The sequence below is a fragment of the Podarcis melisellensis genome (assembly GCF_964234715.1).
Source record: "Podarcis melisellensis genome assembly, chromosome: 7".
NCBI classification, from domain to species: Eukaryota; Metazoa; Chordata; class Lepidosauria; order Squamata; family Lacertidae; genus Podarcis; species Podarcis melisellensis.
This window is the reverse complement of record NC_138539.1, coordinates 86,957,724-86,983,964: the sequence shown is the minus strand read 5'-3', so window position 1 is coordinate 86,983,964 and position 26,241 is coordinate 86,957,724. Positions and strand designations below refer to the sequence as shown.

At 43.3% G+C, this 26,241-nt stretch overlaps 1 protein-coding gene across 7 annotated transcripts in view; it reads left to right on the top strand.

Annotated features, from left to right (window-relative positions):
- Window positions 1–26,241, top strand: part of LOC309373494 (protocadherin alpha-C2-like) — a 181,751-nt gene that overhangs the window by 111,809 nt on the left and 43,701 nt on the right. The window contains exon 1 of one of the 7 annotated variants that reach the window (XM_081917752.1): window positions 15,970–18,601. The exons of 5 other annotated variants lie outside the window; for them this stretch is intronic. In XM_081917752.1, coding sequence (XP_081773878.1) covers window positions 16,076–18,601 — 2,526 coding nt within the window. In that variant the 5' untranslated portion in view covers window positions 15,970–16,075. Of the gene's footprint in view, window positions 1–15,969; window positions 18,602–26,241 lie in introns of those variants that run through there. One more of the 7 variants, XM_081917748.1, reaches the window with a different exon arrangement.

Sequence of the window (26,241 nt, the reverse complement as noted above, 5' to 3'; positions counted from 1 at the left end):
GCCAACCCCATCTCTAGAAGGGGTTAAAAGGTCAAGTGCTTTTAATTTCCATTGATGTGAATAGGAGAGATTTAAGGATGCCTTAATTTCTTCACTGAAATGGATGGGAAGTGTATTTTGGCTGGAACTGGGCATAGTTAGCTTACCTGAGAGCAAAACTAGATGTGATGTAAACACACACATGTTGCTCAAGAAAGTAGCCCCATGTTGAGTCCTCCCCTGTTAGATGAACATCTAGTTCATGCCCTGATGCCATAATGCTGACCATTCATTGCCTCGCCTCTGCTGCCCAGCAAGGACTCTGCTGGCCAAGGCCAAGAAATGCCAGGGCAGAAACTGAATTGAACATCCTATTATGAATGGGGTGTGGGAGATTTTGACACAGGGCTGCTTGTTTGGCAGCAGCTCTGCATTTTCTGTAACTTATGCCAAACATTTATTTTATAGTAGAAATTAAATCAGGAGGTTCATAAGTTGTAGTATTCTAATGGGTTCAATGTAGAACCATGCATATATGTATTATTGATTAACTTCTACTCTCAGATACAAGCATTCATTCCTTAACAACTATTATGAGAAATAAATAAAGGAAATGCAGCAGCTGTGGTTATACAATTAAATATACAAATATAAAGCAAAGAGAAAGTTAATCCTGGTCAATCAATACAGATTGTTCTTTTTATTGTGTCTCTTTGTGGTGAACAAGCAGAGCATTAGCTATATGCTTTGAGATGTTCACATTCATTTTTTGACTGCTGTCATAATACTTGGAAAAATCCCTTTTGAAGAATGGGATGTGTCTGAGTAAATATTAGAGTTGAGGTGGAAATATATTTTTATTTTCCTATATCACACTTCCTCACAGGTTTATGAAAGATGGAATACACCACAGTTCATTTAACCTATATAGTAGATTAAAGAAAATAATACAATAACTGCAATTGTTTCATTTGGGATTTGTGCGTCTTCTGTTGTTGATGTTTTAACAGTATCACTTGGGGTGGGCTGTTGGGCTTAGATGCTGCTTTCACAAATGGAATGTGTGATCCTGCAGTGTTTTGTCTCTGAAATCCAGGCCAAGCCTCTAAAAATAGAACTATAGACTTTCAGTAGAGGAAGTGAGATGGAGCTGAACTACATGTCATGCCATCTTGTTTCAATTTGTGCCCTGTGGTGTGCAGAGCAGAAAAATGGAAAACATGTCACACACCCAAGGACTCTGAGCTTTTTAAAAAAATCTGTTATGAGGAAAGATGAATTCTGGAACCTGGATATATTGTGCAGATTGGTCAAATTCCACAGATTTGTTTATTCTGTATAAAATTCTACTTCTGGTAGGCAAGGGGTGGAAATGATGTTACAGAAAGCACAGAAGTCCTCACTCATCTCCTGGACTGCTGATAGTACTTCTCCTTCTCCCTCCCTCTTGCTTCAAAGATTTCATGAGCCGCAGTCCCTCACATTTCAGTTATCTTTGTTTATGGAAACAAAATGGAACCTTGTACAGCTTGAGGATGATCAATCCATTTTTTCTGGTATGTTCAGGAAGTGTTGAATCCAGTCCACCAGACATCATTCTAGTCGCTATGCCTCAAACTGAACTTCCAGGTGCCTTTATGTGGATGAATTAACAGTGGTGGCTGGTGACCATTGGCAATGTTAGGGCGGAAGGGGATGCCAGTGACAGGCAAAGCCGCCCTTTGACTGATATTAGGTAAAAAGGAGGCAGGTGGAGGCAGACAGGTTGTTGGCACAGTGCCCCACTCCTGTTTGGGGACCAGCCTCCAATGTGAATTAAGTAACTCTGAAGGGTGAGCAGGTCCATTAGCTCAGGGACAGAACACAAGCTTTTTGTATTCATGAAGTGAAGTCCCAGTTTGAGTCCCTAGCATTTCCAGTCAAGAGCAGTCTCCTGCAGTCAGAATAAACTGTGCTGGTCAAGATGTACCAATGGTATAACTCAGAATAATGTCAATTAGAATATATGGGGAGGAAATATCAGGGAAGTGTGTTTCTTGACAGTCAGACACCTCTAGACTGCTTTGTTCTTTAGGTTAAAATTTTCAGTAAAATTTCCTCATGTAAGCCTTCATTATTCCTTTGAATTACATTTTCCAGGATCAGGCTCAAAGGCAACCTACGACTTTGGACTTAGTGGTTCTTTTGCTAACCTTTGTGAGAAATTCATCCTCTCTTTCAGCAGAATGGGAGATTTCCAGGGTGTGCCAAATAACAATCTTATTTGCAGGGGGAAGCTTCTTTGATCCTAGTCCATTAGTGACCTGTTACAAATGTTTTGACTGGTAAATTCTAACTCAGGGAATTCCACTCCATAAGTAGCAAACTGTGGGACAATTTCTCTCTCTCTGGTATCTCTTTCCCCTTCCCCTCCCTGGTGTGTCCTCCAGACCAATCACCTGTTTCTTTCTCTTCCATGCTGTTTGTTTCTCTTGAGTTTGCACCACCACCAGTCTTACACATGATGCTCTCATGCTCTCAGGCAGTGTGTCCTACTGCCTCTCTCTCTCTCTTGCTGTCCACCCATTATTCCCTCCCCACCTTTCTCATGTTGCTTTTGTCCTCTCTCTCTAGTCATTTATGACTGTCTCCTCCCTTTCGTCCTCCCCTTCCTGGGAGAGACTTCATCCTCACAATTCTGTGAAAGATATTACTTCCTGAAACACTGTGTATTCCCCAAGGGAAAGAAAAAATATCTATATGTGGCAGGCCAAAATGTAGAAGCACATCCACCTCCTTCAATGCTGTATACATAAATCCAGATGTTCCCAGATCAAATTAGTGCGCAGGTCATAATATTCATTTTGTGTTTCTGACAAAACCTTTATGAAGAAGCTCATGCCACATCGAAGCAGGGTACCTTTGCATGTCTACTTATGTTTCCAACCACGATTCTCTGTGTCAAAAGGTGCATTTCTCACAGAGGCACAGGTCCAGCTGAATCATTTCTGAAAACCCTGCTGGATTTGGGTAGGTTGCTGGAGTGGGTGGTATATTTTTATAAACAAAGTAAATATATGTCAGTGAAGAAATTGTGTGTTTTAAAGAACCTTGTATACATGTTGGGGTATGGGGTGTTGTGGAGAGATGACCTACACATTGCACTTACCTGTGGGATCCTTCTCATTGGGACCCAGGTCATCCAGAGACAGAGAGGCAGATTTGGTTCTCATTGCAATACATGTAGTGCTAAAGCACTTTAGTTCATGGTAGCCATTTGCTTATTTGAGAGAAAGCAAACAGATGTACTTGGGGACACCACTGAGTGGAGCCTCCAGTGAGTGAAAGTTAGACCTGCCCCTTGTTCCTGGTGACTCCAGACACAATGAGTCAAGACTGTGTCTATCTCCATAATCCTGTTCCCTCGGTGGCTCAGACCCATATTGGTTTCTGTTCATACCAAAATGAAACAAAATAACCTATTTCTGCCATACCACTGATCTGGATAACTGCAACCTCAGTTTGCAGACAACCGCAAGCCATACCATGGCTCATTTGCACTGCATGCAGCACCCATGTGAGCAGAGGAAAGCCACATGTGGGCCAGGCTGCGCATCCACAATCCTGCAAACTACAGTTTAGCATGATGGGTGAAGCACGTCAGTGCTAACTGATACCCTGTGGTTCCCAATTAGCTAAGTACTGTGAACCCCCTGCTTTTCAAAAGCCAAGCCATGGACTCCCTACTTTTGAAAATGTTGATCTATGATAGTTTTTGTTATGTGAATGGTGCTACAGACCCCTTGGGTGGGCTATGTGGACCCTCTGGGGTCCATAGACCACCAGTTGGGAACTACTGCTCTATTGAAAAAGAACACATGCAATTTGTTTGAGATGCTTATATTCAATTATATTGTACACAGCAATAAATGCACACATTCGGAAGGATGCTTTGTCTTCCCCTTAAAGATACAACACAAAGGCATATGGGATGCTTCATCTCTGTGATAATTCTCCTTTCTTTGTTTTTAAATGAATCTGAGCTAGTACATTGCATAGAAATAGATCAATTTGCCAGAAGTAGAGAGTTGCAGTATAATAACTGTCCTATTTATGCCTACTTGGAAGTAAGTTTGAATTCAATGGGGCTTATTCTCATGTAAGTGTAAGCTGTGAAATAGAAATGGTGCCATAATTTAAAGCTATGATTCAGAGGCCCTCCTCTTGTGAGATGAAATGTGCAAACCTATCTATAGCTCAGATGTGTTGAGTCTTGTCAGCTCAGTTCCTTCCTTCTTTTTGGGAACTGTACTCCCTGCCAACCACTCATGTGCTGCTGTGAGTGACCTAGGGTTATATGGCTGCCCTTAAACATATATGGAAATAGCTATTGATTCATGTACTCTGATAACAAGTGCATCTACTTTTTAGCCCAGCCACGGAAGTGCAATGAATTATTGCAGCATCAAATTTCAAGAAATGATAGGAAATTTTGGCATTCTTTAAGATTCTGTGGAGTAATTATTTCTTTTAATCTCCTAGGAACCGCAGTCCTAATGCTTAGCATTATAGAGTGCTTTTTAGAGTGCTGGAAGTGCTGCACATAATTTATCCAGTGATCCTCAGGACAACAAGGTAGTTCAGTATTTCTGTCCTTGTACTGTAGTGGAGAAGCTAAAGGTGAGATAATAATTGTCTACGTTCACCTTGGTAGCTCTTTAGCCTGCCTAAGTGGGCTAAGGTAAGATTTGAACAAGGGACTTGTTATCAGACACCTACAAGTAGAATAAGTTTTTACAGCATCATTTTTTGGGTGGGAGAGTCCCATTTTCTTTGTTTCTTGTTCACAGCATCTCCTCATGGAACTGCAGGCTGTTAAGATCCATAAATGTGTCACTATAATTAATGGCCTCAGAATTCTAAGCAATGTTTTAGTTTTTAAGAAATGTTAATTAAAATGGTCCCCAGAGCGACTGTGGCAATATAATATATTTAAATATGTACATTTAATTATAGCACACACACACACACACACACACACACACGAGAGAGAGAGAGAGAGAGAGAGAGAGAGAGAGAGAGAGAGAGAGAGAGAGAGATGTTGCCTTTTAACACCTCCGCCTCCAGGCCTAACATGAGTGCTGCTCTTCAGAACTCCAGCTGGCCTGGAATAGGACTACTGTAGTGCTGTTTGAGACTTGCAGGGGGCAGTGTCTCCCTCCTCTTTTCCTACCCTTCTGAAACCCTCCCCTCAGGAGCTCAAAAGACCAAGCCACCCTCTTTTCATTTACCTCTCTGCCTCTGCCCACCCCGGTCACAACTGTCCTCAACCACAGACTTCTACTCACCCTGTCTGCTTCAACAGGGATTGGAAATCTGTGGCTCTTCAGATGTTGTTGGTCTTCCAACTTCTACTTGTCCATCCACCATAGTCCATCAGGGGTGATGGGAGTTAAAGCTCAACAATATCTGGATGGTTGCAGGTTCCACATTCCTGCTTTAGACCATTTATTTTTCACACCCTGGGTGGTTGTCTATCTAAATTCATTCCCACCTGGGTTCAGACCTTGCTTCAGGACTATATCAGCCTTGGTCATCCTGATGGATTACCTTTAACAGCTACTTCTTTTCCTATTGTGCATCTATATGTGTCCCTTGCCTCCTCTTCTCCCCCAATCTCTCAGAGCCCTCTGGTTTCCGCTCTTGCTTGTCCTTCCTTGCAGCGCTTGCTATTTCTCACCTCTGCATGGGCTTCATTCCAATCTTGTTTCCTGGTTCTCTAGCTTAAATATCTGTCAGCAAAGAAATAATGAAAGTTGACAGTGAAGTGTTATCACTGCGTTTTTAGCTGATACACCAATGACATTGGTAGAGGCAAGGAAAAGGAAACTGTGCAAACTCAGGAAGAGAACAGGCATATTGGCTTCTTCTTGAGTTTCATTTGGAAGGTTATCACCCAAACTTGAGAAAACTAAACATCTGATGTAAGAAAAAAGATGAGTTTAGTTTCTGAACAACCCAGTGGAACTTTTTGGGTTGTACAAACACACCTCCTGACCTGTATCCAAACCCAGTCAATATGCCAGACACTCCTAGACTAAAAACAGGCTGTAAAATAGACAGTTGTCAATAGCAGATGAGTAGAAGTTTCACAATCCTGATTGGTTGTCCAAATGTCCAAATGTATGGAAGATGTTTGATTTGTCCTTGAGACATCTGATTTGGCCACAGTGACTCATGACTTACTTACATCCCATTTGGATTACTGCGATGGGCTGCCTTTGAAAAGTGCTCAGAAACTTCAACTGGCCCAAAGAGCTGAAACCACATTGTTGACCGGGTCTGGTTGTAGGAAGCACACAGCTCACTCCTTAGAACTGCTCCACTGACTACCAGTCTGTTTCTGGATGCAATTCAAAGTTATAAACCCCTACACAGCTTAGGTTCAAGCTTTCTGAAAGACTGTGTTTCCTCATATGAACCTGCCAGGAAAGAAGGCAGCATATAAATATATGTTGTTGATGATGATAATAATGATAAAAGGTAGGCAATTCCTTTATGAAAGCCACAAGCTACATACCCCTTTCCACCTTATCCCTAATTCTAGCCAACTAATGCTCCCAAGCTTTATAAAATAAGTAGTTAAGGGGGATGGCACAAAAGATAAAGAGTGTGGCTCTTCTGTCCCTGCTCCCTGTATTTGAGGAAAGGCTGTCATTCTGTTAGTTTGGGTCCAGATCTCCAATTGGTGAAGGTTATATTGAATCCCAAATCTGTATTCTGCCGCATTAGGTGCCTGTCCCAGTTTGTTGTCGTCTGCAAATCTGATGAGAATCCCTCAGCTGCTTTTCCCAAATCACTTATAAACACATTGAACAACAACAGGCCCAGGACAGAACTCTGCAGCACCCCACATGTCATCTTTTTCTAGGATGAGGAACCATTAGTGAGCACTCAGTTGGTCAATAAGCTACAATTCCACCTAACAGTTATCTTGTCCAGCTCACATTTTACCAGTGTTGCCACAAAAATATACTGAAATCAAGATATATTACATCCATAGCATTATCCTGATCCAACAAGGTTGTAACTCTCTCTCTCTCTCTCTCTCTCTCTCTCTCTCTCTCTCTCTCTCTCTCTCTCTCTCTCTCTCCCTCTCTTTGTGTGTGTGTGTATATATAGAGAGAGAGACAGAAAGAAAAAGGAAATGAGATTCATCTGGCATGACTTATTTTTGAGAAACCTATGCTGGGTCTTAGTAATCACAGCATCTTTTTCTAAGTGTCCACAGACCTTCTGTTTCACTATCTATTCTAGGACCTTTCCTGGTATTGATATCAAGCTGACATGCTGGTAGTTACATTGGGTTTTCTTTTTGAAGATGAGGACATTCGCCTGCCTCCAGTCTGCAGGGACCTCACCTATTCTCCAGAAATTCTCAAAGGTTATGGACAGAGGCTCCAGTATTATATCTACAAGCTCCTTTAGTACCTGTGGGTGTAGCTCATCAGGCCCTGGAGATTTGAATTCATTTAATGTAGCTAGGTGTCCCTTATTACCTATTTTACTCAGAATTAAGATTGAATCCCTGTTCAGTCAAGGATTTGCTCCTATGTAAAATGTGTGTATGTTTGCAGCCTAGTTAATATAGCACTTGTATGCTGGTGATTAGCTTACTAGGACCTTTGTGTTCAGAGGCAATGCCCCTCTGAATACAAGAAAACCAGCAAAGGGCTATTTACTTCTTGTCCTGCTTTGTGGTATCTGGTTGGTTGCTGTGGTTCTGGACTCAATGGACCTTTGGTTTAGTCCAGCCAAGCTTGCTATTATGTTTTTAACACATGCGTGTTTTATTTCTCTGTAGGAGCAATTTAATTTTGTAGTAAAACATTAAGGACTGTATCTAACTAAATTCTATTCTGAGAAAACCCATTGGAATTAATTAACTTAAATGAGTTGTGTCCGTTAATTTCAGATGGTCTACTCTGAGTTATGGCTAAGGTTGGATATAACCTTAATATTGTTTCAGAGGAATTTTCATACATGACCTTGGCGACGGTGATTACTGTGGTTCAGCTTGTTCATCTGAAAGTTTGGATGCATTTGAATAATTTATTAAAGTCTATGGTTCTTATCCCATTGATTGAATTGTAGCTGCACTTTCCTTTCTTTTGTTGGTGTAAGTGAAAATGTATTTTTCTGTCCTTGTGTTTACCTTACAAACTGTTTTTCTTAGGCTTCAGTAACAATTATCAAATTGCAGCTCCTATTGTTTCTCATTTTCAGTGTAGGTTCTTAAAGCCCATGAGGGTTGTATATGTCTCAACTTAAGAACACCTCCAAATCTCTCTTCTGAGGCAGCAGTTTTTATTTTAGGCCTTCAGGGTCAAGTGTAAGGACAGCTGTATGGGTGCAATGGCACAGCATAACACGGTGCCAGCATGAACCATGAACCAGCCTAGGGTTGTTTTCTCATTTTGACACATTAAGCTTGGTCATCCTTTTGTACAGCTCAGGTGGTGAGCAAAACCCATTAGGTGACATAGAAATGGATGGAGCGTGTGGATTGAGAGTGTACTATTAGGGTGGTGGTAGGATTGCCGGGTTTCACCATTTGACATAAAGCTTTAGGGGCTTTTTTTCAGGAGAAGGACTAATATTTCAAGGGCAGAACCATGGAAACAGGCTATTTTCTGCTTGTCTTGATCTGAACTTTTGCTGTTCACTGCATCGTCCCATGCTCATCAGGCTCATTAAAATAAAAATGCAACACAAACCCAGTAAAACAATAGTATAAAGGCATATGAAAACAAGAGCTGAGGAAATTCAAATGAACAAAAAAATAGCTTTTAAAAGCCTAGGCAAAATAGGACTTATTCTGAGATAAGTTAAAGTTTCTATCTGTAATAGTTGACCTCCGATTTTAATCTTTTACATGGTTTCAAATGTTTTTATGTGAACTTGTTGTAAGCTGCTTCGATATTTTTTCATGAAGAGAGGTATACAAATATTATTTTATAAATAATAAAAATAATATAATTTTATAATACAATCCTATTGAGAATTACGTCTCACTAAATTCAGTTATTCTCTGTTGAAGGCCAGACCAAACAATGACACCATTAATTCAGCTGCCAATTGCAAGCATGGTTTTGTTTTTCTAGATTTAGAGGCACCAATAATGGTAGGAGCATGCGCTAGATCCAGACTGGGATCCAACCAATGGCAAAGCCTTCCCTGCTGATCCCTGACCTAGATCACCTTCCCTCCCATGCCTGCTATTTACTTCAAAAAAGAGAGACATTAACACAATTGCTAGTTTCATAGTGTTGTGTGGCATGTCTAGTTTGATGGGCTTAGTCTTGAAGTGGCTGATACAAATTGGTAAGCAAGACTAGATTGCACTTGTCACCCTCATAGTCTTCTTAGTGCAGCCGCATGTTTGACAGAAAATGGCAAGACGGCAATTTCAGCAGGAGGAGGCTCACAACAATTCCCCCAGGATTTCTCTGTGCTTTTATGATGATGCCTGCATTCTAACCCACACCAGCTTCTCCTATAGCTCTCTTTTCACTTACAGAGATTTCATTTTCTGCCCATGCTTTCTGAGACTGTGATAGTAGTCCAAGGTTTGGATTTCTGAGCAAGTAATGTCCCATCCCAAAATAATATTCATTAAAGTCAAGTTGAAATAGCTTTGGAAGATTCCCTCAAGGAAAGATCTTAAATTTGATCGCTGGAAAAAATAAGATTTGCTTTTCTATGGAAACAGCTGAAAAAGCTTAGTTCTGTTTTGGCAGAAGGAAGGATGATTGGCATGTAGGCTCAAAACCTATATATGCCTGGCAGTGCTCTTTTGGCAGTGGAAAACCAGGTTAAAAAATATCTGTCACTAAATGAGGAAGCAAAAAATCCATTGATGGTACAATTAAGCACTTAATGGTGATGCCTTCGAGCAGAATTTCTAATAGCCTGTAACATACACAGCCAAAGGCTATTTACTGTCCAGCATCAATTCCAGCAACAGTCACATCTTAATCCTGATTCACATGAACCAGTAGCAGCAGGGTTGCTGCCCAAGCCATTGTGTCATAGCTGCATTGTCCAGGTTGCTGCTGCAACTGTATAAATTGCTTTATATCTAACATTTTCATGCCAGAGTTCTCTGGGGTCCACAGATGCTGGCATGAAAAATGTTCTAAATGATGGGGGGAGGGGAAGCAAAAATGGGATCGTTCCCATTATTGATAAACATCCTTCACCATGATAATATGACTATTGGTGGATGCAACCTTGCTATCGGTACTTATGAATCAGGCCTAAGTCTCTCTCTTATACACACACACCCACACACACCCACACACCCACACACTGCCAATCCCTTATTTATGCAGGTAACTCAAATGTGAACATTGTATATGCATCTACTGCCCTCAAAACTGTGCTAAATTCTGAAGGAGGGAGCCTGTTTCTTGCCATCCCCAATACCCGTGTGAGTTTCTATAACTGTATACACTTCTGCATTTCCTTGGCGCCATCATTCTCTGCATGAATAATGCTTCTGTTGGATGGGAAAAGCTTAAGGTCATCTAAACAGTGAGAATTGCTAGAAGATGAACAAATTCATTATCTGAATCTACATCTGTCTGCATTATTTATTCTTGCCCAACTAGAAATTGGGTTCTACATAGGCCTCATGATAGCCATCTATGTTGTAGAGATTTTAAAAGTAAATAAGAAGAGCCACTACCACCAGTTAGCATTTATACGGTCTCATTGGTATGCAACAACAACAAAAACACATTTCTTTGGTAATTTTACAACAACCCTATAAGGTTGCTAAGTTGGAGATAGGTGACCTGCCTATAGCCACCTAGTAAGGTCATGACATCTAACATATATCATTGTTGAAAGCAGAATCAAAGGATAAAATCAGTCATGAAATAGAGGGGAACAGCTACAAAGTGACTGATTATTACTATTATTTGCTTGTCAGGAAGGAGTCTTGTACTTTTTGTAAGCTGAAAAATGCTTTAAGGAATTATTAAATTCTACTAGATATCAAGAACCATGGATGATATGGAAATTATATTAGCATTGCAACTATAAGGGTTGAAAAGGGAGGGGAATTGCTATGGGAAAATTACTGTACTCGTTTTAAAGAAATTAATGCAGAACATTTCTCACCCTGTAGAAAGGACCAAGTTTTTATTTACAGAGGCAAATGCAAGATAAATCAACAAATAAATTGGTAAAGAATAAATGGCGTTGGCAGCACACTGGCCAGCTACAGGGCTGTCCAAAAGCACAACATGACCTCCAGCAGTGGAAATAAGTAATTTGGGCTTTAACAATCCATCAAAACATAATGCACAAGAACCAGCTCATAATTTCAGCTTCCCAAGTACTTAATAGAAGCCAGTTTTAACCAGAACTGACATCTTCTGATTACAGAGGTGGAATATTAATATTACTGAAGTCAGTAACAAAACTCCCATGGCTCTAGTGGGAAAGGATTGCAGCTTGCAGGCCTTTTGTGAGCCCGTAGTCTGAAGCTGGTGTAGCTCAGACACAGGCTCACCACCGCACTGAGAACTATATTTACAAAGATGTATGCACAATTTAGGGGGTCAAATGCTTTTAAGTAGCACACTGACTGCAAGCCGGTTCATATAAACAGGACTATAAGCACTTCATAACCAGTTTTCAATCTACATGGGAATATTCTCCTGGGATAGAATTCAAACATCAGCAAAAATCAGAGATAATTCCCAGGTTATGGAACTCCACACCTTAGAAGATCACTTGAGTTTAGGAATATTTATTTTTGCAATACTTTTTTATTACTACAGTGGTACCTTGGGTTACAGACGCTTCAGGTTACAGACTCTGCTAACCCAGAAATAATACCTCAGGTTAAGAACTTTGCTTCAGGATGAGAACAGAAATCGCACAGTGGCAGTTTCAGGTTAAGAACGGACCTCCAGAATGAATTAAGTTCTTAACCCGAGGTACCACTGTATTACTATTAAAAAAAAAGAAGAAGAAGAAGTGCTGGAGCTCACCCTTGTTCTCTTATAATGGCAATGGCGCTCACCCAAGAGGTGCAGGAACTGAGTTCCAGTGAGTTCCGGCTGGGGAAAAAGCCATTCTTCTTTAAATTCTGAACTGTCTAGGGTACACAACCCTTTCCAAAAGCATTCCTACAAAATGAACATTCAGGTGCAATAGCAACCCCTAGAGCGCTCTATAGCTATGAACCTGTGTGACCTGGGGAGGCTGAACATCCTCTCTAATGAGTGTCCTTATCCCCTCTGCCAACCATCATTACCTCTGTCTTGTCTGCATTCAGCTTCAATTAATTTGTCTACATTTAGTCCTCAGAATAGCCAGAGAATAAGTAAGGGGAGGGGGAAGGGGGGGGAAGACCTGTGTTGGCCAAGCTGTGTCTGGGCTGCAGAGAGCTGGCTTGGGGCTCATTTGAAGGAATGCTCCTCCATATAAAACAAAATCCACCCTCACACAAAATTAAATATTAGGGATAAGGATTCTAGTCTAACTTTCTCACTTGGCATGCTTGCTTTTCATTTGCAGGGATTTCTTGTTGCTGTTGTATGGAGGAAGGTTTAGTCAAGTGAGTCTCAAATTTAAAAGCAGAACAACACACCCAAACGAGTACAGCCTAGTCACAGCTTTGCCACCTCAGTGACAACAAGGTTTAGATGTTAACTGCATAAGGACGTGGTCTAGATAGCTGTGTGATCTTTTCTAGGCTACTGGTTATGCTTACAGTTGGGCAGCTCAAATTCCATCAATCTCTCATTGTGACCTTACTCTCCAGTTAAATCCACCTAAATCCAAATCTTATCCAGTAGCTTCACAGACATGTTGAACAGAAAGAGAGATGTAGGATGAGGACTATTATATTTTATATACTAATTTCTGAAACAATGGCAAAGTCAGCAATATCTGAAAATCAAAGAATATACAATCTAAATGTAGTCAGGATTTTTTAAATGATTGGTTGACAAGTTTTATTGCAAAACAGCTGTATTACACACACATGGCCACCACCTCCACACACCTAAGCGACTTCAATTTACATCAGAGATGAGATTAGTTTTGCACTGAACTGAGGCATGGCATGAGGGGGAGAGTACATATTAGTACCAATGATCAATTTAATAAAGATGCCCGACATGACAAACTGAGGCCAATAGCTTCAAATGAGGAAGAAATATGTAAACAAGCAAGTCAGGCATAAAAGAGGATTGAAGCATGAAACAAAATGTCTGATGCAGAACTGGAACAAGAAATATATGCAGGCTCAGGAGAGGCTTAGAAATATATTTAGAAAGGGGGAGAAACAGAAGCTTTATGAGGAGATTATCAGCAGTGCAATTCCATACAGCGTAAGGAGAGTCCACAATGCCTCTGTAAAGACATCTGTATTCCAACCCACAAGTTTGTATAATATAGTTATACTCTACCTTTAAGGATGACTCATTCCAAGACATCATACAACATTGTAACAACAACAAAACATCCAAAATGAAATAAAAGCAATAAAAGCTATGATTATACAGATTCTGCTCAAAGTATTAGGAACCTTTTGAATTCAACAGTATGGGGAAAACGTAGGTCTACTCCCAGCATTATTGATAGATTGAATTTAGATTCCACCCTTCTTTCTGACGGATTCCAGGATGGTAAACCTCTGTCTAAGGTGTATCAGTTCATTTTACAAGTGGGGCTGACATTACGGAATGCTCCTCAGTTTTGTTTTGTTTTAAATGTAATGCTTACACACAGAAAAAAAGTAGATGTCAGAAAAAGGCCAGGCTAGAATAGTACTCACTGATATACTAGTTTTCTGCATGTGGTGATTTTGAAAATTGGAGAGCATTTAATCATGTGAGCCCCCAAATACTGTCCAAAGTAGTGCAACCTAGACATTAGTTTACAACCCTAGTAATAACTAAGCCATAGTCTCTGTTGACACAAGAAATGCATGCAACTATTCCTTGCATAGGATAGACATTGGGAAACTATGTGCCTTGAAGGGTTAGTTCTTCATACTGTTTCTCCTGACTTATCCCACAAAATAGAAATGGGGAGGAGGAGAAGAAAACAGCAGGAAATTACTGGTACTCAAAACGTGTTTGAACTATGGCATAAGATACAAGGATTTGGAGGGGGGAGTAATTATCTTTTTGTAATTGTTCTTGGAATTGTGTAATTTTTCAAATGGATCTCAAAACCAATACTATTAACTACCAATGCTATTATTATAGAAACTGTATTCTTTGTAACAAGATTTTCTGCATAGGGTGATTCTGCATGCACACATGCATAGGGCAATATTTCTGATACGAATAAAGAAAGCAGGATGGTTAATTTTATTTTGAAGTCCAGAGTTTGTGTTGCACACAATGAATCCAAATTTAATAAGAGACAATCATTGGCATATACAGAGAAATACTGTTATACTTCCCAGACTCCTCATTTTCATTATTATTACTGAAAGACTATCATTCATTTGCATTTTTATAATGAATGCTGTCTTAAAAGCTTGTGATTTAATTTAAGGAAAAACAGAGTCTGGATCTGCCCAATTGTGGCTCACCAAGTCATACATAGTCCGCCAACCTGTGGGCTGCCAGATATTAGACACACTTTCTCCTTCCTCCAGCCCTAGGCAAGTAGCAAAAACAGGAGGTTTGTCAAAGAAATATAGCTAGTAACCTGGGTTTGGCTTGGCGAGTCACAAGTTGTGTGGTGAGATTCCAGAAGTTGGATTGCACATACCAGTTTTGGTATATGAGGGAACTGAGGAAGGAAAAGCAATGTGAAGGGGGAGCTTTGGAAAAGCAAGAAAAGGACCTGCAAGGAAGCCTTTTCTAGACATCAAGATGTCTAAGACTGAAAGCCTCTAGAGGGGCTGTGTCACAACTATGGCACTCCCTTCCCCGGTAAAAGTATAGATCATCTTTTCATTTGCTAGTAAGCTTGAAATTGGTAAGATTGGAAGTGGTGTGTTAATGTTGTTTATAAATCGAGTATCCCTCTTCCTGCATTTTGATTGCTTATTTTCCTCTTTCATTACTTCCTGGTGCCTTGAACCCACCTATATAAATCAACATACTCCTTTCCTAGTTTTTTGGGGGGTGGGGATTTTTCTCCTCGATTTGTTTGCTGCACCAAAGAAGGAACATCTTGGTGTGGCTGCAGGAAACAGGAGTGTGAGCTGGTCGAAGGCCAGTGGGAGGACTCACCTTTTCTTTCCTTGGATTTGACATCGGAATGGGAGGAAGGGGTCTTGCTGGGATGGGAGCGAGGCTCTGAGAAGGGCCCCCAGGGCGGGAAAACTCACCCCCTGCTCGCAGAAGAGATCAGTTCCAACCCCTGGCATTTTCGTTGAAAGCCTCCCAAGTAGCCAGGATGGCGGATATCCTGGGTCCGAATCTGCAGTGCCAGGTGCAGAAAGCAGAAGTAGGCTAGAGGGACCCCCGGCTCGACCAGGCATCGAGCAGCCCCCGGTGTTCGGGTGTGTGCATGTGCTGCGTGGCGCCTGCCCCGTGTTTGTTGAGAAGCGTGGTGAGTGAGTGAGTGGGGCAGCCGGCCTGCATAGCTGCGCCCCTGTTTCCCGCCCCCCAGCACCCACCCTCGACTGCCCCGCCGACGCCTCCTTGGCCCTGCCCTTGCCTCTTCCTCGCCGCGTCGCTCCTGGCTGGCCGCCCGCCCGCCCGCCTCGAGGTCGCTGTTCCTCGCCCAGGTGCTGAAACGGAGCCAGCCGAGCGCCGAACCCGCCCCTCCCCGGAGCGCGGAGGAGCAGCCGCGTCAGCCGGCGGGGGAGGAAGAGGAGGAGGAGGAGGAGGAGGAGGAGTGGAACAGCCTGTCTGTCGTCGGAGGAGACGGGGCCATCGCAGAGCGGGCCAGAGCTGGCGACTGGGCGACATGAGGGGCTGGGCGGCCCCGGAGCGGAGGAGGGGCGCAGTGGCCGCGCCGGGGGCTCCTGGCGGCGCCTGCTAGCCGCCTGCATGACCCTCCTGCCGCTGCCGCTGCTGCCGGGAGGCTGAGCGTGCGCCTGCCCGGGGCCTCCCTTCCCGGACCTGCCATGACACCGCCCGGTTCCCGGCGCGGCCGCGAGGCGGAGGCCCTGGGCTCCTGGCTGCTGCTGCTGCTGCTGTGCCTGGGTCCCGCCGTCGGGCAGCTCCGCTACGCAGTGCAGGAGGAGGTGCCGCGGGGCGCCGTGGTGGGCAGCGTGGCGGAAGACCTGGCGCTGGAGCCCCGGCAGCTGGCGTCGAGGGGTGCCCGGCTGACGTCGGGCAGCGGTCGGCAGTACTTGGCGCTGGACGTGGGCCGCGGGCTGCTGGTGGTGAAGGAGCGCGTGGACCGGGAGGCGCTGTGCGAGCTCAGCCCGTCGTGCTTCCTCAGCCTGGAGCTGGTGATCGAGCAGCCCGTCGAGGTGCACGGCGTGGAGGTGGAGGTGCTGGACATCAACGACCACGCGCCCCGTTTCCCCCGCCAGGAGTACCGGCTGGACGTCAGCGAGTCCGCGCTGCCGGGCGCCCGCTTCCCCATCGAGGGCGCCGACGACCCCGACGTGGGCTCCAACTCGGTGCAGAGCTACCGCCTCAGCCCCAGCGAGCACTTCGGGCTGGGCCTGGGGGACTTCGAGCGCGGCAGCAAACTCCTGGAGCTGGTGCTGCTGCAGCCCCTCGACCGCGAGCAGAGCGCCCGCCAGCAGCTGGTGCTGACCGCCGTCGACGGAGGCGACCCGGCCAAGTCCGCCACGGCCCAGATCTCCGTGCGGGTCTTGGACACCAACGACAACTCGCCGGAGTTCGACCGCGGCACCTACACGGCGACTTTAATGGAGAATGTGGCGCCAGGCACGCTGGTGGCGAGGCTGAACGCCTCCGACCCGGACGAGGGCTCCAACGGCGACGTGCGCTATTCCTTCAGCAGCTACACCCCGGAGAAAGTGCGCCAGCTCTTCAGCGTGGACCCAGTGTCGGGAGAGGTGAGGGTTAACGGGACGCTGGATTACGAGGAAGCCTCCTCCTATGAGATCTATGTACAAGCCACTGATAGGGGCCCCGTCCCCATGGCTGGGCACTGCAAGGTGCTAGTCCACATTGTGGATGCCAATGATAATGCCCCTGAGGTTGTGCTGACTTCCTTGTACAGCCCAGTCTCTGAGGATGCCCCCCCAGACACCGTGGTGGCCTTAATGAGCGTCACTGACCAGGACTCTGGCCAGAACAGGCAAGTCAGCTTGAGCATTCCTGCCAACCTCCCTTTCAAACTTAATTCCTTCAAAAACTCCTACACCCTGGTGACTCAGGGCGTTCTCGACCGCGAAAGGGCTGCTACCTACAATATTACCATCACTGCTGCAGATGCAGGGATTCCTCCCTTAACTTCTCACAAAGTCATCCAGGTGGACATCTCTGATATCAATGACAACCCACCACGGTTTGAAGAATCCGCTTACTCTGTTTACATCCCTGAAAACAATGCTCCAGGGGTTTCCCTCTGCACTGCCAAGGCTGTTGACCTTGATGCCAATGAAAATGCCCTCATTTCCTACTCTCTGCTGAACAGAGAGATTCAAGGGCTCCCTGTGGCCTCCTATGTCTCCATTAAACCTGACACTGGTGACATTTATGCTGTTACTTCCTTTGACTATGAACAGCTGAGGGAGTTCCAAGTTGTTGTGCAGGCCCAAGACTCGGGGGTGCCACCACTCAGTAGCACAGCCACAGTGAACATCTATGTGGTGGACCAGAATGACCATGCACCACAGATTCTGTATCCTGCCCCAGTTAATGCCTCAGCAGCTATGGAGATGATCCCTCGTTCAGCCAGCACTGGATACTTGGTGACCAAAGTCATAGCCATTGATGCAGACTCTGGGCAAAATGCATGGCTCTTCTTTCACTTGGCCCAGTCTTCAGCTCCAGACTTCTTTAGAGTGGCACTTCACAGTGGAGAAGTTAGGACTACTCGAAAACTGCCGGAGGACACTGTGACCACCTTCAACCTTACTGTTGTAGTGAGAGACAATGGAAAGCCACCCTTGTCTTCCTCCGTGTCAATCATAGTTGCCGTCGTGGACAGGATTTCCAAAATCATTCCTGACACCAGGAGGCACGTAAAAAGCTCTAGAAGTTACTCTGAGATCACCCTTTATCTCATTGTTGCTCTGAGCTCTGTCTCATTTATATTTCTCTTGACAATCATTGTCCTCGCTGTAATCAAGTGCCACAAACACAGTGTGCACATGAGCTCCTGTTGTGGGGGGTTCTGTGGGACGCCCAGAGAAAGGTGCCCGGTTGAAATGTATAAGCAGGCAAATAACAACCTTGACACCAGAATGTCAAATGGTTTAAAAGTCCAGCCCCATTTTGTTGAAGTGCGGGGCAATGGATCTCTTTCCAAGACCTACTGCTATAAAGCTTGTCTGACTGCAGGCTCAGGAAGTGATACTTTCATGTTTTACAACACCGGGGTCCCAGCAGGAATCCACTCCCAGGCTGGGATGACTGAGAGACATCTGACTGGGCAGAGTGGGCAGAGCGGGCAGAGCGCACAGAACCTGATCATACTTAAAAGTGAGCCCATCACTCCAAACGAGGTGAGGACTGAATGGATAAAATGACCTGAACAGGCTTTGAATTTAACCAGTGGTCTTTTACATGCTTAATGCTCAGGATATTGATAGGAAACAAGAGTGGGTTAAAGGAATGGTGAGGCATGGCATTCATCCCCCCCCCAAACAAAATTGGAGGCTTTTGATTCCTTCTGCTCTGCTAGCTCAGGTGTATTATATCTGTGCAGCACTTTGTTTTTAAAGGGTTTTTATCTTCCTGATCAAAGTATCAGGGTGTTCTACCACCTTTCTACATGTAGGAGAAAGTCCACTCTAGCAGATTATATGATAGCACAAAATACACATAAAAGAAGCATAAGAAGGCTCAGTCTGAGAATCAATATGCTTGAAATGATGTTCAGGTGATTTGTGTTTCCTTCGAAGCACTGCGTCCAGTGGGGCTTACTCCCAGGGTATTGGTTTGCAGCCTTTAAGACTTTGTAATTATGTTCCATCTTCTGGATCACCATATTAAGATACACTTGGCTGTATGTTTTCCAGGAGGCCGAGAACATATAAAACATTCTTAGGCTACAATCCCACCATTGATCTCAGTGGGACTTATTTCTGAGCAGATATGAATAGATTAAACTGGTAACACAGTGTTTTACTTCTCACATGGTGTTGCCTCTTCTTCCTGTCCTACCTCCCCATTTCTCTGAAAGTCTAGTGACATAATTCAGTATGTTGACCCAGTTTTTGCTGTGCTGTTGCAGTACATTAGTCTGTAACCCCCAATGTACTTGTTTAGTACCTATGGCCTCTTCATTACCCAATCATGCTCTCTTCTAGTGATACACTTTTATTTATTTATTTATTTATTTATTTATTAGTAAACAATACTAACACTTAGTAGGTTGTAAAGGATCCTATATATCATTTCAGTTTTATGGCATCTGCAGCACAGCAGTACAATACTGGGTGTTTTTCCCAGGTACCATTCAAAGCTGTATTGTGAAAGCAGTCACACTGTCTCCAAATGGACTTCAGAAGTAGAAAACAAAACGTACTCAGTTTCAGTATTTTGGTAAAATTATGCAGATATGCTTTGCTGAAAATAAGAGTAGTACAGCAAAAATGAAGTTGGACAGCCAGTTTTTTCAGTATTCAGAAAACAAGTTAAATAAGTTAAATAGTAAAAAAAAAAAAACTTCCTATTGAAAGCCCTATTGAAATTGTTTCAATGTAAATTTTCTCCAATAATCACTTACTCACTTGAAAAGGTTATGTTACTTAAAAGGAAAAACAACAACAACCTTAAATAGAAAATTAGCATAATCCGTGCTGAGAAAATAGTCTGGATGGACAGCTTTTAATGTGCTTGGTTTGATGGACAACCTATTGAGGCTACTATGTCAGCTTGATAATTTCTGCATTTCTGAAATGAATCAATAGGTATAATTTATTTGTTTGACCTCAGTCCAGATAAAATACTTGCTGAACAGCAGTATGGATTTTTGGTGCCACAAACCTAAACAAGTTTACTGAAAGTAAAGATCTGGCTAAATGAGGCAGTGGAGATGCAAGATTGGAACTCCTATTGCTTAAAATTCTGGCAAAGAGCATGTGTATCAGGACCATGGGAAGATCGGATAATCCTTTCTCTCCACATCAGTTTCCTGATGAAAATCCGCCCCCCCATCTGCTCTTCACTGCATTAATAAAAACTTAAATGTACAGGCAGTGTGCTCATGTGAAGCCTCCAGTATATACACGGAGCTCCCACAAGGGCAAGAATTTCCCCAAGTCACTTGAAGGGGGGGTGCTATTCCTGCAATGTATTTTTCGGTGTTTGATTACCTATCCTAGTCACTGAAGTGAATTCTTTCTGCATATCAGACTGCATACAAAAAGTTGGATTTAAGTCATAATGTCAAAGTTTGAAAGTTTCATTGAAAACAGTGGAATGTCATTGGTATTTTCCATCTTTAGGGCAAATAGCAGGGGTGGGTGTGAGAGAGAGACAGACAGAGAGAGAGAGAGAGAGAGAGAGAGAGAGAGAGAGGAGAGAGAGAGAGTAAAAAGGGTAATTCTCCCCCCCCTCCTAGTTCCAGGCCCAGTCTGATCACCCTCTATATATTGCTGTTTTTAACTTTAACCTACCACTTTAACCTATATTGCTGTTTTTAACTTTAACCTATCACTACCAATACTACTAACTATAGGATACATGATCATGAGTATACTGATCTCTCATCTAGTTTGGTTCTAAAGATTTTACAATCCAGTTTTGCATTTTCTTACATGTTTTGTAAAAAAACAACCCATCCATTTAGGAATAAAATACATCAATCAGAGACAAGTCTGGGAACTTTCCTTACCTTTAAAACAGCACTAAATTATCCACTTGCTTATTGCCTGGGAATTTACTAGCACTTTCCATGATGTCATTAATAGTATAGTGGCGTAAAAGAGGGGAAGTTTTGTTTAAAGTAGAGAATTTGTAGTTGCCCTGTAACTTCTTGGTTGGTTTCTGGTACTGTAGTATGTTATCAGAACAATGAGGGATGCCATATGGATGTGACCATCACAATATCCTAAGTTTCTATCAGAGCCATATCGGGGGGCGGGGAGGGGGGCGGATAGCTAAGTTTTTTGCCCCAGGTAGAGGAGTGCCATTGAGGCTCCCAGCCTGTGTATGTGTGTACGCAAATGTGTGTGGGGTGTGTGTGTGTGCACCAAACTGTGTCTTTTACCTGGATAAAATAAAGCCTAGTTTTAATGGGAGCATTTTAGGAATGATACTTTGTTTTTTCATTCTGCCTTCTCTTGTTCCACCTCTGTGTGTGTCAGAGTTTTACACGATCAGCAATCCAAATCAAGGTCAATTTTCCAAAAAGTGCTGAGCACACCTCAGTAGCTTCCAGCATGGCACCTGTGTTCAGTTTTTCCCAGAAAGCCTTAGCGACCTGGATAATTGGAAGGTGAGCTGTTGGGAGGGGGGCAATACTAAATCAGAAGCTGTTCAGTGCATCAACAGGAAACGGAAGCTAGATTTAGATAAAACAATAGAGAATCTTGTTTATTGTAACTGCAGTTTCATAATGGAAAGCATTTCCTGGAGGTTATGGGTATCTCCTTTAAAGGTTTTTTAAGAAAAGGCTTGATGGAATGCAAGTGATGGGCTACTGAAGCTTAGAGCAGAGATTGGAAGTCCTTTGGTTGCCTTGCAGTTTTGTGATAAATGTGTTTTGCCAAGACAGGAGTCCACATGAGACAGAGATAACATATATCTGTACTACAAACCTATATCTGCTTTATACCAGTTTAGCTACATTGGCTTCTCACTAAGAATCCCTGGAATTGTTGTTTGATGACGATGCTGAGAATTCTCTGCTAAAAATATCTAGCTGCTCCTCCCCCATCAAATCTGTGATGGAGACAAACCCAGAGTAGGATGCAGGCAGAAGGCAACTATGAGTGCAGCCAAAAAACAGGTTTTCTTTTTGCCCCCAGGCAGTTTCATCATGCCCTCCTTTCCTGAATTTGCAAATAAATCTTTCCCCACTAAGTACTCATAGGACCGTTCCCAAGCAGGATATGTGTGGTAGTGGGGAGAGGTGGGAGGAGAAGCCAAATTACAGAGAAGACTTTGCACAGAAGCAACAAAACAAAATGTGCTAGGGAAAGTGGCTAAATAATCTCCCCGCCCCCCAGTTGAAGTCTCTGCTCATTTTTTTTTTATTTTTACTTTTGATTTGGCCAAGGGAGGCAGGACAATTTATGCTAAACATGGGGGAACAGAGGAAGCACTTTCCTTCTAATCTAAGAATTCTTGAGGTATTCAGTCTTTGCAAATTCCAACACAAAATGACATGATCCACACACCTCTTTGAGTAATGTGCAGATAGGAGCTTGAATATGTGGGGGATTTTGCGCTTCTTCAGATTTTGAGATGTAGTTCTCAGCAGTTTAAATTATCGAAATGTGCTTTTAAATACCTATTTTGCCAGAAAATACACATTTAAAAATGCATTTGTACATGTATTTAAACAGCACAATGCTATTTAAATAGGTATTTAGAAATGATTCTTTAAAAATGCATATTACTGTGGAAATGGAATGGAACTATGAATAAAAACATGGAAAAGTGTCACACAACCTAGACACGGATCTGGCCAGAGTGTTCTAGAATCAAAGTAGTCATTTCCTGGTGATACTGTCCACCTGGGTGTGCATTTCTAGGTTGTAATTTAGTAGCTTCTGAAAAGCACATGCTAACTGTGACTATTAAAAGTGTTTTGTCTGTCTGCAAACGACTGTTTTAAATAGACAAGCTTTGTTCTGTGCAGTGAAAAAAAAAGAATGCTCTGGGGTCATTTCAGCAGCATTAGTAGCGCAATAGCCAGCAGGCAGCAGAGAGATTGTTGGTGGCACTGCAGAGGCAAAGGATCAAGGCACAGGATTTAATGAATGTCTAGTGTTATAATTCATCACTGCTGGATGAACAGGGCAGTCAGGGCAGGATAATCACCTAAGGGGAACAACAAGCCTGGCATGCCGTCTTGGCTTCACTGCTGACCCACTGTGAGATTAAAGCCAGCATTTGCAATTGCTGTCTTGCAGGAGAAGGGAAGAAATCTTATTTTACCATTGGGCTTTTAACATAACCTTTTCAGAAAATATGTGCCATTCCTTGACTGTCTGAATACTTCTCTCTCTTCCCTGACGAGGGAAGTGCTGGAATCCTTCTGGCCACAGATGTCTTATGAGCTGGATTTTCACCTTCGTCATCTGTTGAGCCTCTCAGTCTGCCTTGTCTGCTGCAAAAAGCCCTTTCACCAGAGTGACACTTAGCTTCAAAACTGTGCCTTCAGCAGAGATGCATTGTAGGGTGTTGCTATTGGTCAGTTGGCATGCTAAACCTTTGCCTAACAAAAGCACCGTCTGTTTGGGTACCACCATTTTGAATGCTTTGAGAGGCATTGAGATAGGAAGGGCCAACACATTTGATGTTTTCTGAATAATCACTGACTGTACACACTTTCCCCCTTGAATTTAGTATTTGTGTGTTACCTTTTGTGAGCCACCTGGGGGCTGTTTCTTGGTTGAAACTCAAACAACAATAATGGGAACTCTGCAGCAAGACTTCTGAAGCTGCAGGGATAGAATCTAGTGATGCATTTCAATTGCTCTGTTGTGCTCGCAAATTTCTGCAGCGGTTTTATAGCATCTGCTCTCCCATCTGATCAGAGTGTGTGTAGGAGGAGGATAGGAGGTTGATATCAGTGGCACTGGTAATCAGAAAGTAATGGCAGAAGGTGTTGTTTTGGCTAGGGTGAAGGCCGGCTACTTTCCTAACTACAGCTACTTACTGGTGAGCAAGGAAAGGAATGAGAATGACTGCTCAAAAGAAAGAAACAGGGAGTGGCAGTGGCCTCAGATAACCCCTGAGAAAAGGCAGGAGACGTCTGCCCTGAACTGAAATGAGGGCAAGTGAAGGGATGAAGGATAAGGGGTGCTTGTCAGTCCTCTTCTCACCATGTGATCCCCATGGAAAACTGTTTGTAGATCTGGGAGCAAGGCAGTAGCTGCCAGTTTCACCCTACAAAATGCAGGTAGTTATCTACCAATGCACTTGAGAATGGCTTCCTGGAAGATTGTGAGAGACTCAAGTTAATCCACAGTAAAGGCTTGTTGAGATGAATCCCCCCCTCTGTCTCTTACACACACACACACACACACACACACACACACACACACACAGACTTTAAAGAATTGGAAAGGGCCATGAGGGTCATCTAGTCCAGCCCCCTGCAATGCTGGAATATTTTGACCAACATGACCCTGAGATTAAGAGCCTCATGCTCTACCAAGTGAGCTATCCCAGTTTTATGCTTGCAAGAGTTAATAGTTGGCAGGATTCATCTACGTTATTGCAGCCTTCATTTCCCCCCTGCAGATGTGATTGTTTGTAGATCTGGGATTTCTACTTCCCTGTCTTGATTAGGGTTTGAGCCAACACAAATGGAAGCCATCAGAGAATTTCTATTGTCCTTTACAGTGCAATCTGCTCAGAAGTAAGTTCCATTGAATTCAATGGGGCTTCACTCCCAGGCATGTGGATTAAGGATTGCACGTTGAGTCATAGAACCAGACATACTGATTGATTGATTTAAACACTTTTTCAGACTGCTTGGTATTTAAAAATCTCTAAGCAGTATACAAAAATACAGCATAAAAACAACAAGAGAGTGTCATAAAAGCAAATTGACAACACAAAAGCCAGACAAACAGGAATAAAAACATGAATTCAGTAATAAGAGGGTTCAATCTTATGGATCAAGGAAAGCCTGAGCAAAAATATATGATATTTCAAGACACCTGAAGTGACTAATGGGTGGTCCTTTATGCTTGTTCAAAGGTTTGTAATGCCCCCCCCCCAAAATCTGGATGCCCTTCTCACTACTTCCCTACATGGGCTCATTTGTACACTTAGTGGCTGCCTGGAGGGGGCTTCTGTGAGCACTGATTAAAGCAAGACACAGTATTAGAGGTTTTATGAATGTGCATGGTTATTTTTCATCAAAACCCATCTTTTCAAAGATCTCATTAACTATTGGTGAAATTAGATGTGATAAGTATATAAAATTATTTCGTGTGTGTGTATCTAGATCAGGGGTAGGCAATCTAAGGCCCGGGGGCTGGATGCAGCCCATTCACCTTCTCAATCCGGCCCACGGACGGTCCAGGAATCAGCGTGTTTTTACATGAGTAGAATGTGTGCTTTTATTTAAAATGCATCTCTGGGTTATTTGTGGGGCCTGCCTGGTGTTTTTACATGAGTAGAATGTGTGATTTTATTTAAAATGCACCTTTGGGTTATTTGTGAGACATAGGAATTCATTCATATTTCCCCCAAAAAATATAGTCCAGCCCACCACATGGTCTGAGGGACAGTGGACCGGCCCCCTGCTAAAAAAGGTTGCTGACCCCTGATCTAGATAGACAGACAGATAGATATAAGATATATTAGCTCTACCATGGTGACTTGTGCATTGGAAACTTCATGACTGGGATGATGTAATGTAGTCCAGTGATGGACTCTGTACAGGACTTCCCACGGGATTGGTCCAGAAGCTGCAGCCAGACTGGAATGCTGTGGCCGGGTAGTTGAGTGGAGCCCTGAGACTCATGCATGCGACACCTGTGGCGTAGCGTGGGTTGTCAGCACCCGGAGCAAGTAATTTGCGCCCCCTAACACGTGGATTTGCGCCCCTAACCCGTGGATTTGCGTCCCCTAACCCTAACCCCCAGATGTTGCGCCCGGTGTGGCCGGCCCCCCCTGCACCCCCCACGCTACGCCACTGTGCGACACCTGTGCTGAGGGAACTGCACTGGCTGCTGATCACCTACGGGGCTGTGCTCAATGTCTTGTTAACCTGGTCATGAATTGTTCAGGGCTATATATATTATCAGAAAGATCATCTGCCTCTATAAACTCCCTTAGATCACCAGGGAACATTCCTCAGAATATCATAGTGACCCCAAAACTGTGGAATGCCCTTCCCTCTGCCATACATGAAGCCAATTCACACTTATTTCCAGAGATTGGACCCTGTTTTAAATATTTGAATCCTCAAAATTTCTGTTTTATTTGCTTATTTATGTTTTTGTGCTCCTGT